General features: G+C 35.7%; 3 protein-coding genes across 3 annotated transcripts; 1 reads left to right on the top strand and 2 right to left on the bottom strand.

Moving 5' to 3' along the window:
• Positions 1-852: 852 nt before the first annotated feature.
• LOC148932912 (putative late blight resistance protein homolog R1A-10) lies at positions 853-2,439 on the bottom strand. Its single transcript, XM_089065279.1, has one exon. The coding sequence runs from the start codon at positions 2,422-2,424 to the stop codon at positions 853-855; it is 1,572 nt and encodes a 523-aa protein (XP_088921405.1). The 5' UTR covers positions 2,425-2,439.
• A 1,950-nt stretch (positions 2,440-4,389) lies between these two features.
• On the top strand, positions 4,390-6,807 carry LOC125214804 (Thioredoxin superfamily protein). The gene is made up of 4 exons (XM_048115969.2): positions 4,390-4,515; positions 5,466-6,110; positions 6,244-6,297; positions 6,511-6,807. The coding sequence occupies exons 2-4, from the start codon at positions 5,640-5,642 to the stop codon at positions 6,643-6,645; spliced, it is 660 nt and encodes a 219-aa protein (XP_047971926.2). The 5' UTR covers positions 4,390-4,515; positions 5,466-5,639; the 3' UTR covers positions 6,646-6,807.
• Positions 6,808-8,223: 1,416 nt separating this feature from the next.
• LOC125207547 (abscisic acid 8'-hydroxylase 4-like) lies at positions 8,224-12,104 on the bottom strand. Its single transcript, XM_048106936.2, has 9 exons — positions 11,868-12,104; positions 11,452-11,773; positions 11,201-11,350; positions 10,538-10,792; positions 10,359-10,448; positions 9,745-9,823; positions 9,523-9,629; positions 9,170-9,288; positions 8,224-8,640 (listed from the first exon to the last, which is right to left on the bottom strand). The coding sequence occupies exons 1-9, from the start codon at positions 12,062-12,064 to the stop codon at positions 8,499-8,501; spliced, it is 1,461 nt and encodes a 486-aa protein (XP_047962893.2). The 5' UTR covers positions 12,065-12,104; the 3' UTR covers positions 8,224-8,498.

Genomic DNA, 12,104 nt, shown 5'->3' with positions numbered 1-12,104 from the left:
TTCAACATTCAAGCATCAACACATTCGAACATAATATAAGAATAAATTAAAGTGACAAAAATGCATAACGCGCAGTGTTTATACATATAACGTGTACATACATATTTTTTTTTGTCAAATAGTTGAGTACAAACATAATTCAACATTCAGGTTTCATAATCCTCAACAAAATCCAACGATTTGCTATCCGTAGATTTAGGAAACAACATAGTAATACAATGGAAACAATGGGATAACACCGACATATGACCCCTTCTGCTTTCTCATTTGCCTGCTTTTGCTACCTCAATTGCCTTAAAAATGACAAATTAATATAGGATGTGAGAGTACATAAATGTTTAAAACATGTTATGAGATGTAAACAACTATCACACATAAGCATATATACTTGGTCTTGTGTTGGGAGTCCGAGATGTAGCAACACATAGAAAAAGCTCTAACCTTCCCTCAATTTTAGATTTCAAATTATCTTTCATAAACTAGGTAGTAAGAAAAGGAGCAGCCATCAACCTAAAACAAACATATTACTACAGTACTTCCTCGGTCCCATTAAAATAGATACATTTTTCTATTTTGATCCTTTACATAAAAAGTAGACAATTTCTATTTTTTATAACTTATTTTTATGTAATGAGGTGGGCCTGTTCAATCACTTTCACTTTTTCCATGTATGTTTTAGTTTCCCAATTATGCATAAAAACTCGTGTCAGCTCAGATCTCTATTTTTATAGGACGGACGGAGTATAATAGTACAACAAAAATACTAAAGTTTAAATTACAATTGCATGCATTGTAGTGAAGAAAGAAATGGACTTACGTGGTTTGTGCAAATTATATGAAGTTGGAAGGCGGTCATGCTAACCAAGAAAAGGCACAGCGAACTTTAAAGCCAGGTTTCATGGCCGAAGTGACGGCCGAGAAATTGCAGTCAACTAATTCAATTATGGGAGTCGTGACAGTCGAAGGATCACGTTTCCAATCGAGTTTTTGTAACTTGTAGCAATGTCGTATGCTAAGGAGGTGAAGCCTTGGGAGGCTTCCATGTTGGACTCTCCATCGCACCAAATCAGTGTCTTCAATTACAAGTTTCTTGAGGTTCAAAAAACATCCAAATTTTATATCCCACTTTGGGCCTTGAAAGGCATAATGAAATAACTCAAGGCTCTTAAGACTTGGTAACTTTGAACCAATGTCATTCATGTGCTTCCATGGGCACCCTAAGCCATTCAACTTCAATATTGTCAAACTTGACGGGAACATTGAAAGAGGGACCGTTGACTCATACTTCATTGACTCATACTTCATCTCAGGGTTCATTACAATATATGAAAGTACGTTCAAATTCTGGAGTTCTGATATATAACCCAAGCCACTCAATGCATTATCATCATCATCGTCATCGTATGGCTTCAAGTTTATTATAATCTCTAATTTCTCTAATTTAGAAATTCTTTTGAGAATTTCTCGGGTACAACTCTTTGGACTCACACCGGAAATAGTGGAGAGATTTTCCAAAGTGGCATCAAAGTTAGGGGTTGGTAGGTCTCTTCCCAAAACAGTAATTCGTTGCAACTCTTGCATGTCCCATATTTCCATTGGCATGTATGACACAACTCCATGATATTTAATGTACACATGTGGTTGGAGGATCAAGCATTGAAGGTGAAAAACGTTGGATATGGAAATAGGGAGCTCTTTGTTGTAAGATAGGGCAAGGTACTTTAAACAAGTAAGTTTTAGAATTTCAATTGGGATGTGGTAAAATCGGACCCTACAAGCATCAAGTACCCTGAGCAATTTGAAATCCATGTCCTCTATTGGCACTGGATATCGGTGGTAAGGACCAAAACAAAGGAGAGAACGGGTAGTGGATGCACAATCACTTTTTATTGAACCATACACTTGTTTGAAGGCAAATAACATGTTACTATGGACACACAATCGGCGTTGGTCTTTTATAACATCATCGCCACAACTTTGTAAAACATGCAGAAACCTGATCTTACTAGCTTCTTTCTTACACATGTGCTGCCAGCAAGAATGCACGCGAAACTTGTTTGTTAAAAACCATGATTTTGGGTTTAATTCGTTTAGAACAAGGTGATACTGGTGATCAAGCTTATCCCAACAGTCCGAAATAAAATCATTCAAAGTTTCTTTTCCAATTGGCTCAAGAAACCCCTCAGCAATAAACCGGTCCCAGAGAAAGTCTATTTCGATATCACTATATGGAGGAAAAGATCCCAAATAGAGGAAAAATGTTTTTAGATATTGAGGTAAGTAGTTATAGCTTGGGAAAAGTACCTCTGATATTTGATTATATGCATCCACAAAGACTGAATTATGTTGTTTTTTGGCTACCTCGGTCCATAATTCTTGGATACTCTTGTTAAGCTCTTCACGGTTTAGGAGCTCTTCAGTCATACTCTTGTTGGCTTTTGATAGGAGCTCTGCAACTGTGACTATCATAAGCGGAAGGCCTTCACATTTCTCTGCAATCTTCTTCCCCGGTTCTTCAAGGTGAAGAGGGAAACCCTTTTCACCGAATATTTTTGCACCCAGTAATTTCTTACTTTCTTCGTCATCCAACAAGCATAATATACCCTTCGAAGTAGGATCCTCCAATTCTTCAAGTCTTTGCCTACTTGTAAGCAAGACTCGGACATTACTCTCATCTATATACTTATCCAATACTCGTGTATCCCATTCCCATACATCATCCATCACGATGAGGCATTTCTTATCCTTCAATCTTTTCCCCAAAAGTCCAAGTAATTTCTTGTTGTCATCATTGTCTCCTTGGGTGAGTGACCATCTGGTCGTAAGTTGTATGATCCACTTGAGCTAGAAAATGCTTCGTAATATTTCATTGTATTCACACTTTCTGCCCACTCTCACCCATGCTTGAAGCCCGAAATGTCTCTTAATCGCTGGATCATCAAATACTTTCTTTGCAAAAGTGGTCTTTCCAACCCCTGCCATCCCAACAATTGATAACCACCCTCCATTTTCAGCAAGAAGAAGATCCTTGGCTTCTTCAAATTGATCAGTGTGTCCAATCATCTCTGAGCCGATTCCACCAATATCAATTCTTGAGGAAATAGTTTCGCCTTCTTCTTCGGGCATATTCAGCAGCTCAATATCGTACTCCTCCTCCATCACCGCCACCCTCTCGAGTAAGTAATCAACATAGTGCTTTAGACTCTGTAGATCAACAGAGAAAGACAAGTGATCTCTCTCACTTTCGAGCTGTGGAAGAATCTGTTCATACACATGAGATTCCAGTAAATCTTCGAATTCCCATACGACCTCTTTGATTCGCTCGTCCAACTCATTCACCTTCGTCCTGATCTTGCAGTAGCAGGTGTCGTCCAATTTTAGCAGAACTTTCTGCAAGCAACCCATGGCATGTAGGCAGGTTGTAAGATTTGTGGAGAGGGAGAAACTAGCAAAATGCGCGACGACTGCAAAATGCACTGAATCGTATTCTTGAGAGAAATCGCTGCACTATAAGCAGCCATCACCAAACTGAAATATGAGTTATCAAGGAGGCTGCAATTGCTAAATTGATTTTGCTAATCACAATGTATTGCTTATCAACAAATATCAAGCAATTGATTTTGCTAGTCACAATGTATTGCTTATCAACAAATATCATTTGTCTACTAGTGTTCAATCATTGAAGTTAACAATCAGCATTGTTAATAGTGCAAAACTAATATAAGCCGGCTGAGGAGAATAATATTTTTCCATCAGCATTGTTAATACAAAACTACAGTAATATTTTTAGACAAGTTAATGGATCGAAATATGTATTAAAAATTTAAAAACGTATCATAACAAAATATGTTATTTTTATAGAATGGAGGGAGTATAATTTTGACAATTATACTCCACTTGTTTTACATTTTCAGTATAAGTGATAGTATATTTTCCTTTTTAAGTTTTTGCACTCTAAATGAAATATTTTTTAAAATAGAAACAAATACTTTCAGATTTTTTTTCTTTTATTACTTTAATATATTTCATTTAACTCATAAAATAACACTACTTAAAGTTTAATACCGAATCGGAAATATTCCACTTAAAATAGGACGAAACGAGTATATATCAACAAATTAATTATGGGTTTTGCTCTATGCAAAACTCATTCTTAATACAAAAATACTGAACTAAGTATACGAAGGTCATTTTTAGGTCATTATTAGCTTATTTTTAGGTCATTATAGTAAAGATGACCTAAAATAATCTTAACATGACATCATCCGAATTTTATAATGTTACATAAAACTGTTTTATAATGACCCTCCGTGTTTTATAATTAAGTTTATCTCGATATACTGTCATAAAAAAGTTCAGAGACCGCTTTGTAATTAATAAAAGTCTAGGGACTACATTCTACAAGAAGTAAAAGATTTGAAGTAAGAAGAGCCACGAATGATAATGGCGCATTTTTCTCTTATCCGAAACATTATATTTTTTCGTCGCACGAAATCGAAAGGATACTACCTACTGGTAAGCTCACATTTCAATTGATCTAATTTTGTGAAGTTTGTATGCTGATTCACGGTCTGCATTATCTATTTTCTCGTGTTTGTATAGTTTCTGCTCATAAGTAATGAAGGTGTTTTTGACTTTTTTGGATGAATCGATGGGGATGTATTACTGCTTTTTGTTGAGTATCTGTTGATTTGGGCTATATTTTAAATAATTGCAGTGGTTTTAATCGGGTGAGAGTTGAGATTTTGGAATTGTTAAGAAACTAATAATTCTAATGCTTTTGTTTAGGTTAATTTGTGTTTGTACTTATTCAAATTCGTCAATTTGAGCTACTAATTGCCATAAATTTGTGAACTGAAATCTGAAACTAAGTTAATTAAGATCATTGGAAAGGCGCATTAGTTTGAAAATGTGATGTAGAAGCTATGAAGGAAATGTTGAGAATTCCTTATGGTAGAGTCTAGTTACAAAAATTACTAGCTAAACCGCGTTTTGTAGAGTCTAATGGCCTTTTCTGTGTTCGTGGCGGATTGAAAGATCATAGGAAGCGAGAAAGTATAATTCTGATGAAATGTTGGCACTGATAAATATGATGGTAGTCCAACTCTTGAATGGCAGTTGCTTAAACAATACGATTTCGACAAACGTAAACAGTTCGTGTTCATATTTAGTACTGTATAGCGAGATAAGACTCTTTATAAAGATTCAATTTACAATACTTGATATTTCTCCACTTGTGCTTTTCCTGGATGTTTTTGCTAGTACGAAACAATAACTCTGCTGTCGGTGTTACATTGAGAAAAAGTATTAATCTTTAGCATTCAGAGTGTCTCTAGATCTGTTAACTTCGTTCGTTTTACATAAACATCCACAATAATAGTTGCAATATTGCAAATTTCAGAAGAGTGCCTCCGAGTGTCTTACGTCTCATATTGATGCTAACATTATTTTATCTTTATTTACAGATTATCCACCGAGGCTTGCAATCATCTACAGTTGATGGTTGCTGTGTGGATGACAGTTAAAGCTTGCATTATGATCCTAGGCAGATTATGAGGATTTGATCGGAAACTGGTGTCGTATTGTCCGGAATAGTGGTTTATTTCATTCTGCATCGATACCTTTCAAAACCTGGATGTATGGTGCACACTCTGTTCACATTTTCAGCTCCATTTATCTTTTTGAGAAAAATAAATGGACATATCGATTTTGGGAGTTCCATGGTATATAGAAGCTTGTTTTGGGTTAAAGGTAACTCGGTTGATTTGAAGGCAGTGCCCATATGCCAAACTGGGAATTCTTTACTTACTAGAAGGAACACTTCTTATATACATTCATCTAAACTCAAGGGTGTGCTGGATAATAATGTCGAAGAATCATCTGATGTTGATGATGATGATGAGCTCTGTCCAGTTGAATGTGTAAAAGAGTTTTATACTGATGAAGAATTCTTAATGATTCTTGAGAAGGCTAAGGAAACAAATGCATTAGTTGTTGTGGATTTTTATCGAACTTCCTGTGGAAGCTGCAAATACATCGAACAGGGCTTTGTAAAGATATGCAAGGGATCTGGTGATCAAGATGCTCCCGTTATTTTCCTGAAACACAATGTGAGTGTATATATCAACTTCTTGAACCTCCCAATAGTTTTGATTTTACGAGTATGATACCAATGCTTGTACTTTTACCTAAAACAAGCTCTTTACTTGTTTACCCTCTTCTTTCTTCTGTCAACTACTTTAGGTAATTGATGAGTATGATGAACAATCCGAGGTTGCTGACCGTCTCCGAATTAAGGTAAGATGTTTCAGCTGTGGGAATTGGATATGAGTTTATATTATTCATGACAAGTTAATATCTTCCTATCAAAATTTCACATTTTACGTCAAAAGTAAAACTGTTAAAATTTTAATGATGTTTGGAGCTCTTCTTATAGCAGCCACACTGCATATCTATGATCGAAAAATTTCAGCATGCCTTCCATATCTAAAGTAAATTCATGTAATGCAGACGGTTCCACTTTTCCATTTCTACAAAAACGGTGTCCTACTTGAAGCGTTTGCAACCAGAGACAAGGAGAGAATACGCGACGCCATTCTCAAGTACACAGGTTCTGCTCCTCAAGAAGTCGAATCGATTGCATGATGTTTATAGTATTTTTCTTGTATTACTACCATACGACTCTAGCGACGCTGGTGCATAGATTATTCAGTCGCTACATTTGTAACTTACTTCCTACATGTTGAAACTCAAATGAGCAGAACAAGTACTGATATATAATATGAGTTGCTAAACTCGATTGTATCATTGGAACACCAGAGTAAAGCAAATATTACCACTATATAACTCTCATGGACCGCTACTGATATCAATAATTGGTTTTAAGATGGAACCTCGTAAAACTTCTATCATGGTATCAGAGCCGGTCGCTACTGTGTGCAGAAACTTCAATTTATGTAACAGTATATCCCGGCCTTCATGTTTACTATGCATATGATCATAATGTGGTGAAGTAGATTTTTCAGATATGAGATTTAAGATTCAAGTAAAAATCTGCATTCTAATTTGGCATTTTTGCTATGATTAATTAGTGTGTTCAGCACAACCTGTCAATAAAATTCTCATTCACAGCATGACTTTTCAAATGTTGTCTTTCATTTTTATTTTTGGCAGTTACAACACACCCAGTTTATTTTTTTTTTGTTTGAGTGACATATCCACAATGGTTTTTGGTTTGGATTGGACTTTTTTAAATCAGGTTGGACTAACATTTTTTCCAGACTCAAATATTTTGTTGTAACAGTTTAAGTTCCAATCCACAGTCATGAAAGAAATTTACAGGATTCCACTTTAAAACCAATTATTGATAAGGGAAGTAGCCCATTAGATGCATATAGTGGTGTCAGTTTTCTTTTACACCGACGTGAAAGGATATTTAAAAATGAACCGACGTGAAAGGATATTTAAAAATGAAATAAACAAATATCTCACTTTGATGTAAAATATTAAATAGAATCACTAAATAAGTCTCATGGATTACTCCACTTATTACCAATTAATTTTAAGATCGAACTCATGGATTAGGATATCATACCTTTCACATCCTAGTGACATAGTAACATCTTACCAAAGTATTAAAAAACAAGAAAATATGACAAAAATGTTAGAACAGAGGGGCCTGAATCCTGAGATAATAGTAAAGAAAAGTAGTTCATATCTTTGAGAGTATGCTCTCCAGCTGAGAGTGGGGCAACTAGACAACAATGTCTCACACAACACCTGGTTCACTCTAGGCCTCTCATTGAAAAAAACAGACCACTTTTTGTAAGAACAAAAATGGTCTCAACACTTGGCCTCAAGCATGTGGAACATCATCCCATCATCACCAATTAAAAACATCTTACAATCCATTCAAGACTTTCTCTTTTTCTAACAAAAGGGTGTAACCCCATTTCTTTTATTCCCCTCCCATCATTACATCACACCTCCCCTTTTTGTTTCTATCTCAAATCAAAGTCAATAAGAAAAAATTTAAATAGGACCAATAGCCATCAAATTTAATCATAAAATTTAATCTCGGAATATTAAATCACATTCAAATTTTTCCTATTCTCTCATCCATCTGCAAAATGTCGTCATTTTGAAATCATCAAAAGACAAATATTTTGTAGATAGATGAGACAAGTTCAAAAAAATTGAAAATAATTTCACACTTCATATGACTGACAAAAAATCTGACCAAACTTTTTTATTTAAATGACTATATATATATTATTAAAATTGAATACTAATTTCATTTCTAATAAATAGCTGGTACATACAATTCTTGCATGCTAGCTGCAATTGATGCAGTCTTGCAAACTAGAATTTGAACATTAAAAGAAAAAAACTAGAGGGATGTATCTTTATACCTCCCTCTCCAACATAGATGCAAATGAGATTAGAAAACAAAAAAGGCAACAATAATAATTAATGTGATGAAGCAATGTGACAATATTTTATGGTGATGTGATGAGAGATTGTTTGGTCCATTGATCTTCTTCATCATCTTTTTCTCTCCAAAATCTGGCTGGGAGTCCATGCAAAGGAATTGGAAATGGTCCAAACTGAATCCCACTTTCAGATTCCACCAATTCATACCTACAACAACACAATCCAAAATCATGAGAAACACTAGCCATAAAAGAAAATATCATGCACCACTTACTAAAGTGGTCCCTCTCCCACTCCAATCATGTACTTGACTTGGCTCGATTCGACTCGATTCCTATGATATTCTTACACATAGGCTGAGGACAGATATAACATGGGATTCTTTCCACAGTGAGTGCTTTCTCACTTAATTGGTTCTTTTTTCCATTTGTGGATATCTTCTCTAGGTTTAAGTCATCTATTAGAAAGCAATATCAGTTCATTTACATCACCTCATTTTAGATCTATCCAATTAATAGGATACTGCACTGAACGTATAAAGTACCGTATTCGCCATCAACATTAGTTGCACAAGAAAAGATTCAATTTTTGTACTAAACTGTATACAAAATCGAGATATACAATCTCATCAGTAATTTTTCTGCGTTCGCCCCTAACTCAACTCCATTATTAGGAGGCACAAACATGTGCACTAAAGTGATTAAAATGGGACAAATTGATGTGAATATATATATACCTGAATTGAGAAGCTAGGTGATGCACCAAAATGAGCATTTGCAGCTTAGCAAGTTCGTTACCGGGACAAGAGTGAACTCCACCTCCGAAAGGGAAAAACGTGTTTGGTTTTGGTGAATCCTACAATTTCATGAACACATTTAACGTCGCCAATCAATCATGTCTCAATATACAAGTACACACCACTAATAGTGGATGTCTTGCAATGTAGAAAATTCAACATGGCATATGAATAAACAAGTAAGAATATCTTGGGAATCTTGTGAATAATTATTTAGCTTGCTTTAAAATGTGTTTTTTGTGTTTCACTTTTTAATGCACTAGATGTGATAAAAGTAATGTATATATATGTACCTCAAATCTTGTTGGATCAAACTTTTGAGGGTCGGCAAAGAATTCTGGATTGTGATGAATATTCCTAAACAAAGGCATGACTTTCCATCCTTTTGGAATTAGGCATCCTGAAGAAATACCAAATTTATGTGTGAATTTGGTTACAAAAATATAGTATTTAATCGTTCATTAGACTAATAAAACGAATTTTAGAAAATCTCAAAAATTCGTCGCGAATTGCACCTTTATATTCTACATCCGTGACTGCCTCTCTGAAAGTGAAAGAAATAATGCTTGCCATTCTCAAGGTTTCCATGATCACCTGAAATATTTTTAAAAATTAGAGCTATTTTTCAAGCTGACATACTCATATACTCCATATTAATTTGAAATGTGTACATCATTTTAAAAAAAATACATCCAATCCTAAAATTCATGTGTATTATGAAAATTAATACAATATGATAAAATCCACCAACAATATTATGTACGTGTGATGCATGTAGTATTTATACTACACTACTAATTCAGTTATTCAATGTAAATACATGACCTTTCAGTATTTTTCGGGTTTTTACCAAGACCATTTTTTAATGCAAATACACGAACTTACTAGTGTTCTAATTCTTGCCCTGGCGGGAAATCAAATTAGAATTGATCTGACTTACACATAACATATCACTACTATAGCATGTCAACATCCTAGTGATTTTGACACGCCATAGTTAATGTATTTACAAGCAAATAATCCTCGTAAAAACCATTGTTGTTTTCTTGCATGCAATTAAAAAACCTAAATTAAGTCATTATCTATATGTATGTATATCTTCAATTAAGACAACAATAAATGTAAAAACCTTGTTAGTTAAGGGCATATTTCTTGTCTGATTCCACGTCAAAACACTCTCTCCTTCGTCGTTGGCTTTGTATATCGCCTTCTGCTCAGCCTGCATGCCATTTTCCAACCAATCAATACACACACAAACACACACACACAAACACACACACACACACAGATCTAGAGAGAAATACAGACCTTGACAGCCTGCAGAAGCTTAGGATTATCATGAAGGTATTTAACTAGCCACGTCATGGCGCTGGCGGTTGTATCTTGCGCAGCAAACAGAACTCCGATTACGTTATCACCGATCTGTTCATCGCTCAGAGCTCCGCCATTTTCGTCTTTAGAGCTCAGCAGACAGCTCAGTAAATCCTTCTCAGTCTCAACCACCTTCTTCTCCCTTCTTTCTCTGCTTATCTCACCGATAATTTCGCTCAGCTTCTTCCTCGCCTTCATAATTATCGTGAAAACAAACAATAATTTTTAGCCATTCAATCGTGAAGATCTACTGTGGATGCATTTCTTCGAATATCAAGGGGTAATTTTTTTTTAGTTCTATTTTTTAGTACAGTTAATTTCACTATGAATGCAATGACTTTATACGTTCGTTACAGTATTTTTAGTTAATTATTACGATAAAAAATCATTTTTCATTAAGTCGCCGTATATATATATACGCAAATTTTGATTTACCTTTTCGCCTTCGTGTTCTTATTTAGTTTTTTTTTTTTCGAGTGCAGTTAAATTTACGGTGAATGCAGGGAATTTATGCGTTCGTTATAGTTATTTTAAATTTTACGATAAAAAATTGTTTTTCTTTAAGTTACACTATGTGTATGCAAATTTTGGTTTATATACCTTCATGGCCTTTCTATATGTGGATCCTGGCAAATTTGTTGGGAAAGAATTGTAGCCTCTCTCAACTTCACCATAATTTTTCTTCAACTCCTGTTTGTAGCCAAGCTCGAGGTGTCCGAAAACGGCTAGGATGCCGACTTCGAATGACAGCTGTAGTTAGCCAGGTGTCGCAAGGTGAGCTCAGCAAGAATAAAACAGAAATCTCGTGCAAAACAGAAAGATATTATTTTTATAAGTATAAAGCAAAAGACCTTTTTCATCTCATTGTAAGTGTTGACTACTCCACCGTCTGCCCACGAGCGCAATGCTGCAACCACGGCCGCCTGGACTCCCGGGACAAGCCTGCGGAGCGACTCCGGGTACAGCCCGGCCCGAACGAGCTTCCTCAGCCGGAGATGGTAGTCGCCCTGGTGGAAGAAAAGGGCCTCCGGCCCGATCAAGGCCTCCTTGCTCTTTGGGAAAGTGGGCTTGAACAAATGGGCTTGAGTTACCAGGACAAATCGGGCCGCGTCCGGGCCCGCTAGCATCACACTAGGGTAACCTAGAATGTGAGTCTTGAAGATTTCTCCATACCTGAAAAAAAAAAATTAATTTAATTATTTTTATTTTTTGATATTTTTATATACTAGCAAAAATGTACGTGCATCGAGAAAAAGATCGCTCGCACCTTTTGTGTCGGGTGGAGAGGAAGATGTTTGGATCTTGGGAGTAGAGACGGAGGGTTTCGCCGATGAAGGGCCAGCCCATTGAGCCTGGCGGGAGTTTAGTCTTGCCGTCATTGCGTCTTATTTTAATGTATACTGATGAAATAAAATACGAGACGATGACGAGCAAGACAGGGAGAAAGATGGAACAATTGTCCATATCTTTCTCTTGAGGTATAGAGATATATTAATGACTAAGG

Source organism: Salvia hispanica, chromosome 2 (genome assembly GCF_029641045.1).
Source record: "Salvia hispanica isolate PSC_SH4W2 chromosome 2, Shi_PSC_v1, whole genome shotgun sequence".
Taxonomy (NCBI): Eukaryota; Viridiplantae; Streptophyta; class Magnoliopsida; order Lamiales; family Lamiaceae; genus Salvia; species Salvia hispanica.
This window is presented reverse-complemented; position numbering and strand designations above follow the sequence as displayed.